At 40.0% G+C, this 21,923-nt stretch overlaps 1 protein-coding gene across 1 annotated transcript in view; it reads left to right on the forward strand.

The window, feature by feature from the left end:
* The window catches only part of arih1 (ariadne ubiquitin-conjugating enzyme E2 binding protein homolog 1 (Drosophila)), a 245,209-nt gene that overhangs the window by 59,580 nt on the left and 163,706 nt on the right, over positions 1–21,923 (forward strand). The window contains exon 2 of the mRNA XM_028823941.2: positions 8,635–8,702. Within this exon, the coding sequence (XP_028679774.1) occupies positions 8,635–8,702 (68 nt within the window). The remainder of the gene's footprint in view (positions 1–8,634; positions 8,703–21,923) is intronic.

Genomic DNA, 21,923 nt, shown 5'->3' on the forward strand with positions numbered 1-21,923 from the left:
TTTGAGTGCTATGATATGTTCAGTCGAAGAGCATGGTGGATTACGGAGAAGGGGCTACTTGCTTACCTGTATGCTAAGAAACGCAGCTGGTGCACTTAAGTAGTAATTTAAAGAGGTGCCAGTAACAGCCCTCTAAAAAGCACTGCAATGTCCACCTCCTCTGTAGAACTTGAAGTGAGCACTTCCCTGTTTCTGCTTTGTGAACAGGCGTGTAGCAGCATATCGTGGCGTGACCTCCAAGACACCCCAGTTCTCCACATCTGTTCCACCATCAAGGCCCCTCCATCCCACAAACCATTCTTCAAAGTACAGTATATATGTATATAAGCATGCTTGACAATCTAAAGTGGGCAACATTGCCCAACCTTATCAAATTTTGTATTTTATATCACATTGCAAGGAGTAAGAAAAAGGTGACAGAATACGGAGTGCTGTGTGTGCACTCAGGAACACACCTTGTTAAGCACGTTTTTCTTGGACCTGGGAGAACATTTGTCCTTCCTTTTTGTTTCTAGTGATGGCCTTCATTTGCATAAAGTAGCAGCCCTACTTCTCTCCCCGATTTCTTTTTGGTGTTCAACAGAATAAAGGACATGGTTCCCAAAAATAGCCCCCTCATTACAACTTTATTACTGACAGATGTCTCCCCCCATGTTCCACAATCTTATTTACATATTTGTGGATGTATGGAAGGTTTCCTTGTGACCCTGAACTGTGTAAGGCAGTTAGAAAATGAATGAATGTTTGGACAGAAATCTGTAGACATGCTCATTTTAATCAAAGAAATGGATGCAAACTTTTCATTCCTGTATACGGATTGTGTAAGGACACTATTAAATAGCGATTAATCTTGCCTTAATACATTTTATTTGTATAGCGCCTTTCCCATGCCTTCATTTCATCTTCTCTTACAACTTTGTGGCACTGCAAGTTAAGCGATTACAACTCACATTTAATCGGTCACGTCATTGCACTCTTATAGCATGCGGAAATCAATTTCTGAATTAATTGTGAGAACAATTAAAGCATGCAAGTGTGTGTGTGTGTTTTGGCTTTTTTTAAAAAAATAAGCACAGTTCCTGCAATTACATGCTGAAATTTTCCTGCCTCTAATACAAATAGCTTTCAGCCATAACTTCTGCTGCTGTTCTCTTCGATGTGTTGATGTGGTGCTGTATTGTCACTGCTGCAAGTCATTTTCAAATGTGGTTTTCCTCACGTATTATGCCTTCCAGAGTAATTTATGTACTTGCAATCATGAAATGTGTGTTGTACTGACTTTTACTCAGTACTACTGATACTTTACAGATGTTTCAGTTCTTGTAAAGTGCATTGTGATTAGGGACGAGGCTGTGCGAGTATTTTATTTATTAACCAGTTTTCATCCTCAACGCAGCTAAACACTTAAACAGCTTTTATGTACATCACTGGTGCTAAGCATTCCTCTGTTATCTGTAAACATTTATCTTTATACTGAAAATTCACAGATCTTCAACCTAAAGGTTTCAAGTTAGCTCTTGAACTGAATCTCTACCATCTCATAATAGGCAATTGAATATCTATATATATAATTTACTAAGCCGACAGCACAAGCAAGACAACCATGGGATATGCACGGCAAGCAAGACAACCATGGGATACGCACGGCATAGCCACGCCTGCCAACTCACAGAGACCCGCCCACCAACTCTAATGAGACAGAAAAGCCGACAGAACAAGCAAGACAACCATGGGATATGCACGACATAGCCACGCCCGCCAACTCACAGAGACCTGCCCACCATCTCTAATGAGACAGAACAAGCAAGACAACCATGGGATACGCACGGCATAGCCACGCCTGCCAACTCACAGAGACCCGCCCACCAACTGTAATGAGACGAGACCGCCTGCACACCCGCCCGCCTGACTGTTACCAGCATTCACCGCAATGCATTCACCGGAATGTACTGGAGTGTACAACCATCGCAGCTTTTAACACACAAACTGCAACAACTTACCAAACCCCGCCACCCTGTCTCTCTAGGCATTCACACTGCCGGAAGACAGCCCTGGGTTACGCAAGAAATAGCCACGTCCGTCAACTCCAAAAGCCCCGCCCACCAACTCTAACACCATAGGATATGACAACAACTCATAGAGACACGCCCACCAAATCTAAGAGCATGGGACGAGAACGCCTGGCTGCCCGCCAGCCTGACTGTTACCAGCATTCACCGAAATGTACTGGAGTGTTAAACCATCACAACTGCTAACTCACAAACTGCAACAATTCACCAAACACCACCTCAGTTGCTTTCTATATCTAAGAAGATATATAGATACTCATTATTCCCCGGCACGTGTCCACTCACGCTCTCAAGGCATTGAACATCATATTATACTTCACCTCTTAAAGTCTAATATCTGGTTCTTTCCTTCTTCTTTGCCATACACAGATCTTTCTGAGCATTACCCTTGTTGTCACTTTACCAGCACTGCATACTTTCAGGAATTGATCCACTACTGTTGGTTAATTCCATCTACTTCAGTTAACACAATCATTGGTGAACCAGTTCTGTTGTTTCTTTCTCCACAAAATTTCTTCCTCCTCGTGAATACCTCTTAAGTCATTGATGAGGCTCCTACTTCCTAAGCTGGACTATTGCAACTTCTCTTGTAGACGACCCATCAGTTAGTATCAGGCCTGTCCAATGCATGTAAAATTCAGTTACCCAACTGATGTATCCAATTGCTTCATATGCACCATTCCTCTGCTTCATTGTCTTCACTGGCTTTCAGCCACAGCAAGGTTCAATTTCAGCATTCTTGCCTTGACCTATACATCTTTGCTATAAACACTCCTTAATTAACAACTCAAGTTTGAAGTGCAAGATTGGTTTTTTCAAAAGACTTGTGGGAAGTTGCTAGGGATACATTTTTCGTTTTATTAATATTTCGCAGCATATGATTCCATCCAGCAGTTCATCTTATAATCCTGTATTCATGCATTACTGTGCCACACCATATTAAATTAAACTGCTTAAATAAGACTTAGCTACCAAGACTGGCTTCAGTAAGCTGTCCCCGTCCTACTTCACATGGTATTGGGCATGATACTTCCAAGCAGCTTCCATAGTTAAGGTTTATCTCAAAGCACTCTTGTGTAATATATATATACATGTTTTTAAAAATCTTTAACATTAAAAGAGACATCTATAAAAATCATTTTTTTTCACAAAGTAACATAATACAGTAATCTCTTGCTCTTCACTGCCACCCCCTCAGTTACAAAAGCCACTCTATAAAATCAAACTAACATATTATTTGTTATACCAAGGAATACCAACTGGGGTCCAGCAGATAAGACACTTTCTTACCTCTGTAGGTATCAGTGTTCAATTCCTTGGTTGTGTCAGATTGCTGAGTTTACTGTACACTTTCCCATTTTGTCTGCATTGGTTTTGATCATTTCTGACCTTTTTGATATTACATAGATGCAAGAAAATCTGTTTAACTGGGTTTTTCACACTGCAATAAGAGTTGATCAACTGATATATAGTTGTGGCCAAAAGTTTTGAGAATGACACAAATATTAATTTTCACAAAGTTTGCTGCCTCAGTTGTTATGATGGCAATTTACATATACTCCAGAATGTTGGGTGTTCAGATGAATTGCAATTAATTTCAAAGCTCCTCTTTGCCATGAAAATGTACTTAATCCCAAAAAACCCATTTCCACTGCATTTCAGCCCTGCCACAAAAGGATCAGATGACTTCATTTCAGAGATCCTTGTTAACACAGGCGAGAGTGTTGACAAGGACAAGGCTGGAGATCACTGTATCATGCTGATTTGAGTTAGAATAGCAGACTTGATGCTTTAAAATGAGGGTGGTGCTTGAAATCATTGTTCTTCCTCTGTTAACCATGGTTACCTGCAAGGAAACGCATGCAGTCATTATTACTTTTAACAGAAAGGGCTTCACAGGCAAGGATATTGCTGCTACTAAGATTGTACTTAAATCATCCATTTATCGGATCATCAAGAACTTCAAGTAGAGAGGTTTAATTGTTGTGAAGAAGGCTTCAGGGCACCCAAGAAAGTCCAACAAACACCTGGACTGTCTCCTAAAGTTGATTCAGCTGTGGGATCGGGGCACCTCCAGTGCAGAGCTTGCTCAGGAATGGCAGCAGGCAGATGTGAGTGCATCTGCATGCACAGTGAAGCGAAGACTTTTGGAGGATGCCCTAGTGTCAAGAAGGGCAGCAAAGAATCCATTTCTCTCCAAGAAAAAGATCAGGGACACACTGATACTCTGCAAAAGGTACAGGGATTGGACTGCTGAGGACTGGGGTAAAGTGTTTTTCTCTGATGAATCACCTTTCCGATTGTTTTGGGCATCCAGAAAAAAGATTATCTGGAGAAGAAAAGGTGAGCGATACCATCAGTCCTGTGTCATGACAACAGTAAAGCATCCTGAGACCATTCATGTCTAAGACAACAGCCATGAATAAAGAAAAGTACCAAAATATCCTCGGCAAGCAACTTCTCCCAACCATCCAAGAACAGTTTGGTGATGAACAAAGCCTTTTCTAGCATGACTGAGCACTGTGCCATAAGGTAAAAGTGATAATTAAGTGGCTCGGGGAGCGTAACATTGAAATTTTGGGTCCATGGCCTGGAAACTCACCAGACCTTAATCCCATTGAGAACTTGTGGTCAATACTCAAGAGGCGGGTGGACAAACACAAACCCACAAATTCTGACAAACTCCAAACATTGATTATATAGGAATGGGCTGCCATCAGTCAGGATTTGGCCCAGACATTGATTGACAGCATGCCAGGGCGAATTGCAAAGGTCTTGATAAAGAAGGGCAAACACTGCAAATATTGACTCTTTGCAACTCTTTAAACTTAATGTAATTTCAATAAAAGCCTTTGAAACTTATTAAATGCTTGTAATTATACTTCAGTATACCACAGAAACATCTGACAAAAACATCAAAAAACACTGAAGCAGCAAACTGAAAACCAATACTTGTGGCCAAAAGTTTTGAGAATGAAACATTGATCGGGTCCTTTTATCCCCCACCCCCCCAAAACCCCTACCAAACATGCCCTCTTTTTGAGACTTAAAATAGTGGTCAGGCTGATATTTATAAAATCCCTAAAATGGCTCTGGATTTTGTCTTGATCAGACTGTGTACACTACAGCAGGCCCACATATTTTGCCAGATCAATGTGCAACATATTTGTTTTGAACCTGCAATCAGTCCAACTAAAACATAGAATTTGTTTAAACACATGTGGCAGTTTGACTCGGGTGACAGATAGGAAGACTGGGCAGAGCCACGTTATTTTTTAACACCAACATATAAGTAGAAAGGTGCACAAAAAACTAAAGTGTACATGCACAGGTGAGTTAAAAAAAATTAACACCTGTTTTTTGACCAGGATGTAACAAGTTAGTAGCTGAATGCACAATTGGTGAACTGGCATGTGTGACTTAAAGCTCATCTTCACTGTAAAGCACAAAACTTCTGATATGAAAGAGTGCTAATCAGCAGAAGTGACAGACCATTTTGGTGAGACTTGCATTATTATTCTGTTTCAAAATGTTCCTTTGTAAAATGGATTGTTTTTAAGAACAAGGAGGACTTTGCTGTATTTATAATGCATATAGCTGGCTTTACTTCTACTTCAAATGTTAAGGTGTCAGATAGATATGCTAAGAAAGAAATACAGTGGAACCTCGAGATACGATCACCTCTGTATACGAGAAATTCAAAATACGAGGAAAGTATGAGCGAAAAATTCAGATCTAAATACGAGCATTGGCTCGCGTAACGAGCCACGAGCCAGGCTGTGGGTATAGCTCACGGCTTAGCAAGGGGGCATGGTAGCAGTTGCGAGCCGCGATCTGCGGTGTCTGCGTTTCTCACTTAAGTGCACAGGTGGGAAACTGCCCACATCCATGATTGTTCCTGTGGCTGATGGGCTGCAGCTGCCATGTCCTCCCCGCATATATAGAGAAGCATGAGCCGGTTAAGGGGGAGAAAAAGTAAAAGAAAAGAGAGAGAGAGAGAGCGCGCACGGGAGCGCGAGCGCACGCACAAGCAGGCAGGCAGGCAGGCGGGCGGGCGAGTGAGTGCAGGCTCGCGTGTAGCTGAACAGTGAGCTGAACAGGCGAGCCAAACAGCTGAAGCAGGACGGTGTAGAGAAGGTCAGCTGCATTAAGAGTGTCTCGCCTTTTGCAGAGCCCGCAGGTGAGACGCTAACAGAGAAGCAGCACCGGGGATTGTCATCTGTTTTTTAAAGACGGCATCCTTTTAACGTTTTAAATTCGTGTTAAAGGATTGTTATTCTTGTGTATTTTAAACCTCCACTTCACAACTGTTTTAAGGATTATTTATTTAAAGATTTATTGAATGCTCTACTGCACTTTGGACACCTGTTTTGATTCTTTTAATAATCAGTTATATTATTTACCAGTGTTATTTATTAAAGGTAGACTACAGTATATATAATTTATCAGTGTTATTTGTTAGGAAAATTGATTTTTATGTTAATATATTTGGGGTGCAGAACGGATTAACTGGATTTCCATTATTTTCAATGGGGAAGTTTGTTCTAGATACGAGAAATTCGCTATACAAGCTCAGTGCTGGAACGAATTAAACTCGTATCTAGAGGTTCCACTGTATTAACATTTTTGTGGTTTCCCTTTTTTGCTGTTAATTTAAGAGAAGTGGAAGCCCTACCAGTCCTTCAAAGATTTGCAAAGTAGTTGAATGGAAGCAAAGATATTTAAATCGATCAAATTGTTTTGATTTTGATTAGAAGTATTTATTAAGTGCCATTGTACATGAATCAGTGTGTCAAGTTTAGATTATATTTCTCCCCTGAACATCAACAGATAGAAATGCCTGCTTTGGCACTCGTGTCTCTTAGACAAGAATTTAAGATGTCTCTTTTCAGACACGCATCGGCAACTTGTAACTCTGTCACTTCGTGGTTCTGAGAGAAAACTACTTATCAGTGGTTGTCAAAATTGAGCAGCAGTAACATCCTATAAAATATAGGTCATCTGTATAAAGTATTTTTGGGCGTTTTCTCCAATCATTAAATTGTAAATAACTTGCTTTCAGTAAGCTATTAGGCTGACTCAGAAAGATATTTTCTTAATCCAATGCAGTTGATCCAGATGGAAAGAGAGTTTGCAGCATAACATGTAGCTGTGAGTTGAAGTGGTATGGACGTGTGAGGAGGAGAGACAATAAATATATGGATAAAAAAGTGATGGAAATGGAAGTATAGGGAGGTCAAAGTGTTAATTAGATGGATGAAAGTAGAATATCTGAAGGAAAAGGGTTTGACTGGTAAGGAAGTGCAGGACTGTACTGTTTCAAGAAGTTTGATCAGGCACATTCACCCACATAGAAGTGGGAAGGGATGAAGAGGAAGAAACAGCTCATTGTACAGGCATTGCACCCTTCAGAGCAAAGCACAAAGCTGTAACAAAGTTACGAGTCCAGAAAGTAGCTTGTTGTTGAAAAGCTTAACATACATTTGATTTGCAGCTGAAAAAGTTTAGAATATTTGTTTTAGCTCAGTCTTCTCTTAACAAGATAAGAGTTGCCCTGTCATCTAGTATTTCAGTTTGTATAATTTATACTTTACCAACATTAAGCTGCTTTATGCCTTAATATGCTAAGCAGCTATATTCATGATATTTATGAGTAGCTTTTATCTTAATTTAAGATGGATTTTAAAAAAATAACTGTTTGACTGGATCCACTGTAACACTGAAGTCTAAAATAACCCAAAAGCCTAATTATTTGGTCTTGTTTTAAGTTGCACTGCCATTAACGTTATGTTAAGTCCATTATTAATCAAAAATATAATTTTGTTTCTTTTGGACTTTTTTGACATTTAATATTTTAATGTTTAACAGTATTGTCTAGTAGTTGTTGGAGTTGTTTTAGTTGTATTTTCTTTCTTAGGATGTTTTCAAAGTCTGTATATAAAATTATTTGGTGTTTAAGTAAAGTATTTTAACTGTCTTACAGACTGTATGATTCTGAAATTTCATCAGTTAAAATAGTTAAATTCATACACATTTAAGTTGTTTTTGTTGCAGATCACTTTTATTTTTATTTTAGCATGCTGTCTGCACAAAATAGCCCCACCTTCAGATATGTTACCAGCCCCAGTGCTGCTTCAGTTTTTAAACTGAATCCTATGAAAGTCAAGAGTTTCTTGCAACTGTATACATTTAAACTGTTATGAATGCATAACCTGTTAATGCTATCACTCCTTGAATTTTGTGCATGACTCTTAACTTTTCGACAATGGTATGCCTTGACCTGAAGAAGTTTGCCTATATACATTAGGTATACTTAATCATTAGCAAAGAGATCTTGATCATATGATTATAAAACATTAGTCATAGAAATGTAGAATTTGCATATGCCTTTAAGACTGGAGTTATAACTGTAGCATGTAATATTGTTCGTCCCTAATAGTTTGGGAACCATATTAGTTTGTTATTCATGCATAGGTAAGGTGTCAGTTGTATATTGAGCATTTATAAATCTGTCTTGTAATTAGTCTGTTTTCCCCCCCTCCCCCATCTTTTTGTACTTTTACAGAACCCAGCAACAATTACAAGAATACTACTTAGTCACTTCAATTGGGATAAGGAGAAGTTGATGGAAAGGTGAGTATGTTTATGTACTATACTATAATGGTACCTAATCAACTCTTTTGATGATGGTGGTTATATTCTCTTAGTCTCACTAGATTATAGTCTTTGGTATACATTGGAACCATTCACAGTATAATGGTTTAGGATGAGAAATATTGCCTCTAGTTGTCCTCTTCTAACAAGGAAAGGCACTTTCTTTGGAGGAATGAGGTGGACGAGGTAAATTATGTTGACCATCAATTGAGTAGAACTGCAGCAACACTATACCTCTGATATTTGGTCATTTAGTCTTTATCCCCATATTCATCTATAGTCATGAGCTCTGGAATGTGAATGAAAATTGGAATGCAACATGCAGGTTAGGTGAATTGGCGATTCTAAATTGGCCATAGTGTGTGCTTGGTGTGTGGGTGTGTTTGTGTGTGTCCTGTGGTGGGTTGTCACCCTGCCCAGGATTTGTTTCCTGCCTTGTGCCCTGTGTTGGCTGGGATTGGCTCCAGCAGACCCCCGTGACCCTGTGTTCAGATTCAGCGGGTTGGACAATGGATGGATGGATGGATGGATAGAACTGAAAATGGGTTTCTCCACCGGCTTTTTAGAGTTACTTTTACTGGGGAGTTTCTAAATAGACTTCCTGCTTCTCTGAATGGACAGAAACCATTGGAAGTGTTTGAAAAGCATTTCTTCCATGGGGAGGTGTTGAGATCATGGCCCTTTAACACTAGAATTACCAGAGCCTACGAAAAAACTTGTAGATCCGGCCCACCTTAAATCGCTTCTTAAAACCGTTCTCACCTCTCTGCCAGCGTCTTTTGTCATCTAAATGTACTGATAAAGACATGCTGCCAGCAGCCGGCTATTCCATCCCCCCGCCGACTTAGAACGTAAACAAACTTCTCCCAGCTCATGCCTTGATTGATTATCTGGGAGTGAGTGGAGTTTTAGAATGGAAATAATAAATCGCTATTTGGAACACACGCATTTCATGTGTGTTGCGTTTCTGCAGTAATCTGTGTAAACACATTTTTAAAACAAACGTTTTTTATATTCTAGTAACAAATGACAAAATGTAGGCATAAACTATATAATGTATGAAGCCTGAAGTCCAAATATCAAAGAAACACTTTCACAAAAGGTACAAAAAAAAAAGCCGCCGCCAAAAAAAGCTGCCTTAGTGTGGGACATTGACACCTATTTACTATGATTGCCGCCGTGGCGCAACAGTATCAGTTGCTGACTGGCAATCAGAAGGTCATGAGTTCGATCCTGCATGACTCCCTTATGAGAAGTGAAGTGTTCTTATTTTTACTATTTTAGAATAAAAAGATACATTTGATTTCAGCCTGTAACAGCCGGTGTAATTTATGATATTTGCAAAGGTTAGCTTTGTATTTTTTTTTTTTTAATTCACTTTTCATTGTCTCAGTCGTGTTCAGGATCCTTCCCTACCCCATGTAAAAGTATAATAAAACAAGTGCACTTTTATTCAAGAATATAACCGAAGAAAAAAGAAAGCAGGATCCTTCTCTACCCCATGTAAAAGTATAATAAAAAAAGTGCACTTTTATTCAAGAATATAACCGCAGAAGAAAGAAAGCAAGTTACAGTAGGCGGTTGATATGACAGCTTGCGTGGTGCAATGCTAAGAACTGCTGATTTCCATTCTGTGCTATATAACTGTTAACTGTTAACATTTGAATCTGATGATCGCATATAGCGCTGTCTTATTCAGTGTGCGCAAGAACATGCAGGTGGCCAGTTGCTGCGTGCTACAACGCACATTTTAAAAAAGAAAGAGACAAATATCCATCCATCCATCCATTTTCCAACCCGCTGAATCCGAACACAGGGTCACGGGGGTCTGCTGGAGCCAATCCCAGCCAACACAGGGCACAAGGCAGGAACCAATCCTGGGCAGGGTGCCAACCCACCGCAGAGAGACAAATATATGTGAAGAAATCATTTTATGACGCGAATAGTACCAATCGGGGCGGCACGGTGGCGCAGTGGGTAGCGCTGCTGCCTCGCAGTTGGGAGATCTGGGGACCTGGGTTCGCTTCCCGGGTCCTCCCTGCGTGGAGTTTGCATGTTCTCCCCCTGTCTGCGTCGGTTTACTCCGGGCGCTCCGGTTTCCTCCCACAGTCCAAAGACATGCAGGTTAGGTGGATTGGCGATTCTAAATTGGCCCTAGTGTGTGCTTGGTGTGTGGGTGTGTTTGTGTGTGTCCTGCGGTGGGTTGGCACCCTGCCCAGGATTGGTTCCCTGCCTTGTGCCCTGTGTTGGCTGGGATTGGCTCCAGCAGACCCCCGTGACCCTGTGTTCGGATTCAGCGGGTTGGAAAATGGATGGATGGATGGAATAGTACCAATCAGAAAACATCGTCGAAGTAATGCAATATTATTTGAAAACGAACAGCGTCAGGTTGGGTGTGAAGTTATACTGGCGCTGTTTGAGTCAGATCAGAAGCTGAATAAGCTGAACAAGCTCCTGTTCTGACTCTAAGTAAAAAGCATGAATTAATTAATAGAAATAACCGCGATCGACATTTTAAACTTAACGATTTACAGTGCATACCAATTTATAAATTTTATGTCTGTTTTCAGTAATAAGCTGCTCTTTGGGGGGGGGGGGGGGGGGGGGTGTGTTACAGTGTGTGAGCTTATTCAGTGCTGAAAACGGCAAATATAGGAGTGAGTGAGATCGAACCGGGAAATCTTGATCACACTTGGTTTGCGTCTGTACTTGCGCTGTTTCTTAGAGTCAGATCGAGGGTGGGGATGCTAGAACGCATGAGCTTATTCAGTTCTGCTGGATCAATGCATATGTTGATCTTTTTTTCTTTCAGTAATAGCGCCAACATAAATCCACACCCGATCTGACGCTGTTCGTTTTCAAATAATATTGCATTAGTGCGATGATGTTTTCACATATATTGTCTCTTTCTTTCAGGTGTGTAATAGGAACCACAGCATAGAGAGAAGCGTGTACATTGTAACAGGTACACACGTTGTAAATGTAGGAAAGACTATCCTTGCGTGTGTGTGAACAGTTAACATTTGAATCTGATTATTGCATATAATGCTGAACTTACTGCTCTGTACTATTCTATCCTCTGTATGTCCTGGAGTACAAAAGAAACAGCATACAGCAACATGTGGGGACTGGCAAGATCGGGAAAAAAAAATACGCATTCACTGATTACAATACGCAAGATGTTATGCGAATGAATATGAATAATATGAATAATGTTGCATCCGTGCCACAAAGTTTTCCGAAATGTACTATACAGGTCATAAAACGAATAATTCCAAATATCATATATACCTACGTCTGTGTTTTTTTGTTGTTTTGACATCATTCACCATAAGGTGCACTCTAATTCAGCATGAGCAGGAACACTCAACAAAACCGAATAAAAAAATCAAGTGACGGTGAGATACGAAGAAGGCAGATTCGCCAGCGTTTGTGTGTAGAGCTTTTATCCCTCCAGATGAGAGAATGTCCAGTTCCATTGTCTCAAAACACCACTCACATCTCCAGTTATTCCGTTTCAAATAAAAAATAACAGCGTCAGATCCCTGGTTAAGTATGTATCGTGATCGTGATTTAGAGAGAATAAAAGTAAAAAAAAAAAAAAAACGGTAACTTTTACAAGTCCTATAAATGCACACCGTGTGTTACAGACGCAAACCAAATGTATGTGTGTACTGTATAATATTAAGAAAAAGAGGAGCTCACTACTGAAAACGGCAAATACAGGAGTGAGTGGGGATCGAACCAGGGACACTCAATTACAAGTCAGCAAATCTTACCGCTACGCCACGGAAGCTATTGTATCAGTCTTGAACCTTTTGTGGAAGTGTTTTTACTTGATCTTTGGACTTCAGGCTTCATACATTATATAGTTTATGCCTACATTTTGTCATTTACTACTAAAATATGAAAAACGTTTCTGTTTTAAAAATGTGTTTACACAGATTGCTGTAGAAATGGAACACACATGAACTGTGTGTGTTCCAAATAGAGATCTATTATTTCCACACTAAAACTCTAGCAGTTCAGTCACTCCCAGATAATCAAACAAGGCAAGAGCTGGGAAAACTTAGTGAACGCTCTGCGACGGTGGGGGATGGAATAGCCGGCTGCTTGCTGGCTCGTCTTAATCGGCACATTTAGAAGACAAAAGAGAGCTGCGAATGGTTTTAATGTGGGCCGGATCTACGAGTTTTTTCATAGACTCTGGTAATTCTAGTGTTAAGAGAAAACTCATGGTTAGACCAAGGGATTATATTTCTGTGCTTTTCTGGGAGAGTTTGGGAATTCCACAAGACAAGCTGGAAGAAACCTTTGGAGATATGATCAAGTAGCTTATTTAGTAGTTTATACATTATAAGCATATCCAAAGACCTTTAATACTACTGGGAATTAAACCTATTTGTCTATCTTTATGGATTATGTACAAATAGCAGAACAATAATTTATAGTAAAATTACTCTTTAAACATTTTATTTTTTTTATAATTTTTTTAAATATTTATATTACTGGAAATGTTCAGAATAGCAACCATCTGTTTAGTTTCATAACTTCACCATTCTCACTATAGTTGAGTTGTCAGTTTTTTTTTATGTATATCTTTCATTTTTCTGACCATTACAACAAAAAACTATGATCAGCACCCCTTTTGATATAGACAACATGCCAAAAAATTAAAAAAGGGAAACTGTTAAACCAGCATAGTGGTGAGAATGATCATAAGGTTAAGTCTGTGCCTGTAGACATTTCTAAGCCTACAGCAGTGATGCACCTTTTATTCGGGTAAAATCTGACTTAACTGGCTTTAAAAATGTTTGTGTGTGTGTAATTGTATATACAGTATTTATACATCCATATGCATGTATAAATTTATTGACAGGTTGAGTGGTTTTAAGAAAGCCATTACTAAAATTGTAAAATAAGGAAAAGGGGCTTGCCTGGGCTAGGAACCACTGCTAGTCTCAATGTCCTCTATAACTAGAGCATTGAACAAATTAACAATTGGAGATATGAGTACTGCATAACTGATAAGCTGTGGTACAAGTTGTTGTCCTGTGACTCTCAGAAATATGTCGTCGTCTTATGTTGTGGGTTTGGAACTGCCGGAAACTGTACTCATGAAACCTTGGCCTTCTTTGCTTTTTGTGTAATGTAAATACCTACATTTTCAAAGGTGGTTATGGTCAGTCTTAGTTTGTTTTTTCTTGCAATTCTGAAACAAATATACAGTGCTTTATTGTCCAAGTGTGCTTTAGAGGTTGTAGCAACACAGTCTGTTCCAACACTACATTTTTACTGTGCAGAACATTTTTGACAGTTGGACTATTGTAGGATTTTTTGTAATAAACTTGTTTACCTACGACTTGATTCCTGAAAAAGGCCTTCAGTACATTAGTGTTCATCTTTTGGTAACGTCTGGCAGTGTACTGCTTGCCTTTGTACCATTTCAGATTATTCATTGGACTTAAACTGCCAATATTTCAATAAAAGCTTGGCAAATGGGGGTATTATAAAACTTTTGACTGGTAATGTGTATGTATAAAACGTTTGGCCTGTTGTTTCTGTGCATACAGTATGTATGTATATGTGTGTGTTATTGTTGATTTAGCACAGTTTTTTTTTTTTAAAGAACTCTTCTGTTCATCTTTCACAGTAATTATGAAGGAGACTTTATATAATGTGTGTGTGTGTGTGACTTTAGTAACTTTGTGATCACGTAAGTGGTAAAGGCAATTTCCTGCATTGACTCATGGTGTGAACTTGAGCAAATCACTTACGTGCTGCTGTTCACATAATAAAAATGTTAACTGCAATACTTGGAACGAAGATTATAATCCCATTCCAATAGCAATTGATTAATAACTATTAATTAGTAAAAAGATGCACCCTGCCTAATATAAAAAAATGCAAGAGCATCTTTCCCAGCAAAGGTTTTGTATTTGCATCGGGAGTATAAGGATTTGTTTTCACAATAAGTAAAAACTTTTACTTTACAAGTTTTAACTTGATTGGACACCCTGAACCCTAAAAATGACAGAGTAGAGCAAAGTAATTATTATTAAACAAAAAATAAGAGTAAGGAAAGACACAATAAACACAAAATTAAAACAATAAAGCCTATGCGTTCACGTGTGACATAACTAAAGTGAACCATATCTGACATGAGGAGTGGTTGGTCCACATACTCACTGGGTGCTCTTGTGCTTCTATCTAGCTGGCTAGCTAGCTAGCACACTTTTACAATTTACATTTACATTTATTTGCTCAGTTGACACTTTTATCCAAAGCAACTTATCAGATATGTCAACTTAATTGAGTAAACATTGATCTGAGGGACCATTTTGGAACATTTATTACAGGACAAAGTTACAAAAACAAAATTGATCATTAAAGCAAAGAGCTCAGAGCAAAATGCAAACGTATTTATTTAAATTAAATCCTACTCTTCCTTCAGCTCCCTTTCCTTCATTTCTCCCACCAGTTGAGCTCCCTCTAGCAGTACCAAATGGACCTGCATGTTCACCAAATCAATAAATTGTACCTGTGGAATACCAGACTCAGTGTAGTCTTCAGTGTTCTCATGAGGCTATTCTGCCCTACCCTCTAATGGCATTGGGAACAGCCGAAACATTAATAAAATTGTTTTTATTCTTGAGTTGGTTATGACACTGCACTGTTTACTAGAAACTACCATGGATATTATCACACTGATTAAAAATGTAATGTTGAGTGTGCAGTTGGTTTAAGATATGCTGAATGAGGTCTTACCTTTGCTCACAAGCCCCATGTTAAACCCCCAACAACTGTGCATGAAGTAGCAGCACAAATCCAGGTGTCTGTTAAGTGATTTACAGCCATCTCATTTTTTCTGTAATTAGATTTGAGCTTATCATAAGGTAAATTGATTTCTGATACAGATCATCTTCCATCTTTTACTGTGTTGTTTTTCTGTTATTTTATGTGTTCTAATAAAAGGTGGTTGAATGCTTAGTGTTTTGTAATGAAAAGTGCTTATGTGAAAAAAAGTTTTGCATTTTGCTGCTGATTATTTGTGTATTTTTGTTTTGTTTCCAGTTGACATTGAGTCTCATTGCAGCTTACATTTGATGAGTAATGCCAACAAAGTTAGATTTATGGTTTGGGGTAAGCTTTGCTCAAATTGATCAATCTTGTACACAACATAGAATACACTAATTCTTATGCTATAAGGGGCACTTATTGCACATACATTTAAACTAACTCTTTGAGTGTGCATGCCTGGTGTAACAGAGAGCTATAACGGTGCTTTTTTCCACACCTGTGCCGAAGGCACGTATTATTTCCATTTCAAAGTTTACTCTATTTAGCATCACCTTTACATTCAAGTCCTAGGTACATACCAAAATTGTCATAGATGTTTCATTAGGCACATGGTCCTTTGAGCATACAGTGCAAAGTTTAAAAATTTTTAATTTTAAGTAGTCTTCAAAGATCATTCCTTAAAGTTGCACTACATCATACTTTCTGCCTTGTACATTTTTAACTTACTACAAATAAAATAAATCTTGAACCAAGTCTAGTAGGTTTGTCACTCTAGAAGTAAATTGACACTTTCTCAATTACGACTGAATGAGTTTCCTGGATGTGGCACTTGGTAACCCCATGATGCCTCTCTCTCTGAAATCGGAGTTCTTACTGCTTGCTTTTTTTCCCCAGGCCCCTTCAGTCTGGGTCTGTTGCCTGGCAATGTTTATAAAGCTTCAATCATACATTGGAACGGCTTGGAATATAAAATGGGGAGGCTTAGATCATTACATTGCTTGAGAAACTGTAGTCTTGTCTTCATGACAGCTGTTAATCTAATGCTAGATTTAGTGTTGTCTTTGTATCCTGTTGTTTTTAACCCATTTATTTAGGGATGTTCAGATTTTTTTTTTTTTTAATATGCCAATATTATGCTACTAGATCAGCCGATTTAGATTTTTTTTCCTTTATCTCTTTAAAAAAATGTTTACACTAAGCTCCTGCATTTCCAGTCACAAGGAATCCTATTTTAAAGTGTTAGTTGGGATAATTGTATAATTAAATTATAGATTGCAGGTGTTTCCTGCTCATTTTTTGATTCAGAGACCATAAAAATACTAAAATAAAATTCCCTTAAAATACATGTAGCAGGGAAAGTAAGTATTGAACGTGTCAAAGTTTTTCCTAGTAAATATATTTCTAATGGGGTTATTAATGTGAAATTTTCACCAGATGTTGGTAACAACCCAAATAATCCAAACATACAAAGAAATCAAAACAAATAAGTCCATAAGTTAAGTTATGTTTAATAAAGTCAAATGACACAGGGAAAAAGTATTGAACACACGAAGAAAAGGAGGTGCAAAAAGGCATGGAAAGCCGAGAAACCAGCTGAAATCTGTCAGTATTTAGAAAGCAGTCCTGCCCCCTATCAGTGCAAATTAATATCAGCTGGTTAAGTCCTAATTGATGGCCTATAAAAAGGTTTCTCATTACCAAGATTTCACACAAGAATCATCTCATGAAGGGTAAAAGCAAAGAACTCTCAAGACCTTCGCAACCTTACTGTTGCAAAACATACTGATGGCACTGGTTACAGATGAATTTCTAAACTTCTGAATTTTCCAGTGAGCACCATTGGGGCCATAATTTGGAAGTGGAAAGAACATCATTTCTCCATAAACTGGCCCACAACCAGGTGCTTCTTGCAAGATTTTTGACAGAGGAAGTCAAAAGAATAATCAGAAGAGTTGTCCAAGAGCCAAGGACCACTTGCAGAGAGCTTCAGAAAGACCTGGAATTAGCAGGTACAGTTACCCATAAGTAATGCACTCAACTGCCATGGCCTCTATGCATGCTTACCATGCAAGACTCTACTGCTGAAGAAAAAACACGTTGAAGCTTGTTTAAAGTTTGCTGCACAACATTTGGAGAAGCCAGTGAAATACTGGGAGAATATAGTCTGGTCACTAGACCAAAATTGAACTCTTTAGATGTCATTGCACACACCATGTTTGGAAGAGAAATGGCACTGCACATCACCCCAAAAACACCATACCAACAGTGAAGTTTGGAGTGGGAACATCATGGTGTGGGCTGTTTTTCAGCATATTGTACTGGCAGACTTCATATAATTGAAGGAAGGATGAGTGGAGAAATGTGCTGGGACATTCTTGATAAGAATCGGCTGCCATCTACCAGGATGCTGAAGATGAAACAAGGGTGGACATTTCAGCAAGACAATGATCCCAAACACACAGCCAAGAAAACTCGCAATTGAATTTCAGAGAAACCAATAAAGCTGCTAGAATGGCCCAGTCAGTCACCTGACTTGAATACAATTGAAAATCTGTGGAAAGAAATGGACATCAGAGTCCATCAGAGAGATTTGAAGACCGTTTCCTGAAGGTTGCCGGTTCGAATCCCCGTCGCTGCCAAAAGAGATCGTACTCTGATGGGCCCTTGAGCAAGGCCCTTAACCTGTAATTGCTCCAGGGGCGCTGTACAATGGCTGACCCTGCGCTCTGACCCCAAGGGGTATGCGAAAACTAACAAATTCCTAATACAAGAAATTGTATAAGGCAAAATAAAGAACAAAAAAAAAAAAAATCACAACTGAGCAATGCATGTGACTAGTTTCTCCTTACAGAAGATGTCTTGAAGCTGTCATTACCAACAAAGGCTTTGCTACTAAGTATTAAATAAATTTCAGTAAGCGTGTTCAATACTTATTCCCCGTGTCATTCCACTTTATTACACACAATTTATGGACTTACTGTATTTGTTTTGATTTCTTTGTATGTGTTGATTACATGGGTTGTTACCGTCATCTGGTGAAAATTTCATGTCGGTAGCCTAATTAGAAATCTGTTTACTGAGAAAAACGTTGACATGTTCAATACTTATTTTCCCCGCTGTACTTTTTAACTAAAAAATATGTAGAGAAAATGTTTATAATACATGACATTAAAGAAAATAAAATGCAGCTCATAATTATAAGCTCTCATATTGTTTAATTTCTTTTGTAATGTTCTTATCTGAAACAAAATTTAATTTAAAAAAGTCATTTTCTTCATTTTTCTAAAAAAAAAAAAAAAAACATTCTCACACATTGAATAAATTAATTGATATTGGCAGTTTAACACTGCTTAAATGTAAATATACTTTTTACTTGTTAAAATATACATTTACTATTTTTACACAGGTCCCACCCATATACTAGCTACATATTCCTAGTTCTTGAGGTGTAATTTTAAATATGGATTACAATGTTAATTATGAAGTACTTGTTTATTACCAAAACTTATATGACACACACAAACAAATAATAAGCATAATACAGACTTGAAATAAAACCACACATCTTCATCAGATGGTCGTAAAATGTTTATCAAAAAGATACAGGTGTAATATGCTTAGCAAGTTTACAAGTATAATAGGCTTGCTAGCTTAACAGCAAAATGTACCTATCTACATTACTAAACGAAGGTTGTATATATGCACGGAAGCAAGACGCCAGAAGCAAGCCGTGCCGAAAGTGCACGCGCACGGCGCCCCAGAGTCAAACCCATTGAAATCCCTCACGCCTTTATTTGCGACGACTTGGTAACAGAGGTTTTTGGTAAAGCAATATCTTTGGACCAGATACCACTTTTGACGCACCGGGCTATGTTATGTCCAAAGAATATTGATGTTGACCGGATAAATATCCAAGTGATTGGATTGCTTCCTGGAGAAAGCCGCGTCTTTCTAAGTACTGACAGTGTTGATTCTGAAGACGAAAGTGAGCATCTTAATTTCCCATTAGAATATTTAAACACTATTAACCCGGTTGGATTACCACAACACAATCTTAACCTTAAAGTACACACAATAGTAATGCTATTAAGAAACCTTAATACTAAACAAGGTTTATGCAGCGGTGCACGGTTGGTCGTGAACAGCATGAGACAAAATGTTATTGTGGCACAAGTGCTTACGGGATCCCATACTAGCAGTACTGTTTTAATTCCCAGAATTGACCTTACAGGTTCTGACCTGGAATTACCTTTTAAACTTAAACAACGCCAATTTCCCATTAAGGCTGCATTTGCCATGACGATCAACAAATCCAAAGGACAAACCATGGACAAAGTAGGGATTTACCTATCTGAGCCTGTATTTGGACTTTATGTTGCCTTTTAAAGAGTCCAACGTTCGTATGACGTTAAAGTGAATGTTTTAACTACTCCATACCAGGGACAGCTGATTCAAGGACAGGAAACCATCTTTACCAAAAATATTGTTTATGAGGAAATTTTTGATTAACTATTTTGAATTTACCATTTTATTAATTGTTTCCAATTTACTTCATTTAAACCTTTGCACTCCGATATTTTTTTACTTATGAGTGCAGCAACTCAAAGACATTTTGGACTTGAATGATATAACAATTAAATTTCAATTTTAGTTTTAATAAATTGGTTAAAGTTAGTAGTATATTAGAGGCAACGTGGGTCCCCCTTCCCATGGGCTCACCACCTATGGGAGGGGCCAAGGAGGTCAGGTGCAGTGTGAGTTGGGTGGTGGCCGAAGGCGGGGACCTTGGCGGTCCGATCCTCGGCTACAGAAACTGGCTCTTGGGACATGGAATGTCACCTCTCTGAAGGGGAAGGAGCCTGAGCTAGTGCACGAAGTTGAGAGGTTCCGGCTAGATATAGTCGGACTCACCTCGACGCACAGCTTGGACTCTGGAACCAATCTCCTTGAGAGGGGCTGGACTCTGTACCACTCTGGAGTTGCCCCCGGTGAGAGGCGCCGAGCAGGTGTGGGTATACTTATTGCCCCCCAACTTGGAGCCTGTACATTGGGGTTTACCCCGGTGGACGAGAGGGTAGCCTCCCTTCGCCTTCGGGTGGGGGGACGGGTCCTAACTGTTGTTTGTGCGTATGCACCGAACAGCAGTTCAGAGTACCCACCCTTTTTGGAGTCCCTGGAGGGGGTGCTAGAGGGCATACCTTCTGGGGACTCCCTCGTTCTGCTGGGAGACTTCAATGCTCACGTGGGCAATGACAGTGAGACCTGGAAGGGCGTGATTGGGAGGAATGGCCCCCCCAATCTGAACCCGAGCGGTGTTTTGTTATTGGACTTCTGTGCTCGTCACGGATTGTCCATAACGAACACCATGTTCAAGCATAGGGGTGTTCATATGTGCACTTGGCACCAGGACACCCTAGGCCTCAGTTCGATGATCGACTTTGTGCTCGTGTCGTCGGACTTGCGGCCACATGTCTTGGACACTCGGGTGAAGAGAGGGGCGGAGCTGTCAACTGATCACCACCTGGTGGTGAGTTGGCTTCGATGGTGGGGGAGGATGCCGGTCAGGCGTGGTAGGCCCAAACGTGTTGTGAGGGTCTGCTGGGAACGTCTGGCAGAGTCCCCTGTCAGAAGTAGCTTCAACTCCCACCTCCGGCAGAACTTCGACCACATCCCAAGGGAGGTGGGGGGACATTGAGTCCGAATGGGCCATGTTCCGTGCCTCTATTGTTGAGGCAGCTGACCGGAGCTGTGGCCGTAAGGTGGTCGGTGCCTGTCGTGGCGGCAATCCCCGAACCCGTTGGTGGACACCGGCGGTGAAGGATGCCGTCAAGCTGAAGAAGGAGTCCTACGGGACCCTTTTGTCCTGTGGGACCCCGGAGGCAGCTGATAGGTACCGGCAGGCCAAGCGGGAATGCGGCTTTGGTGGTTGCTGAGGCAAAAACTCGGGCGTGGGAGGAGTTTGGGGAGGCCATGGAGAACGACTTTCGGACGGCTTCGAGGAGATTCTGGTCCACCATCCGGCGTCTCAGGAAGGGGAAGCAGTGCAGTGTCAACACTGTATATGGTGGGGATGGTGCGCTGCTGACCTCGACTCGGGACGTTGTGGGTCGGTGGGGGGAATACTTCGAAGACCTCCTCAATCCCATTAACATGCCTTCCAATGAGGAAGCAGAGCCTGGGGACTCAGAGGTGGGCTCCCCCATCTCTGGGAGTGAGGTCACCGAGGTGGTCAAAAAACTCCTTGGTGGCAGGGCCCCAGGGGTGGATGAGATACGCCCGGAGTTCCTCAAGGCTCTGGATGTTGTAGGACTGTCTTGGCTGACACGCCTCTGCAACATCGCATGGACATCAGGGACAGTGCCTCTGGATTGGCAGACCGGGGTGGTGGTCCCCCTCTTT

The sequence above is a fragment of the Erpetoichthys calabaricus genome, chromosome 17 (genome assembly GCF_900747795.2).
Source record: "Erpetoichthys calabaricus chromosome 17, fErpCal1.3, whole genome shotgun sequence".
NCBI classification, from domain to species: Eukaryota; Metazoa; Chordata; class Cladistia; order Polypteriformes; family Polypteridae; genus Erpetoichthys; species Erpetoichthys calabaricus.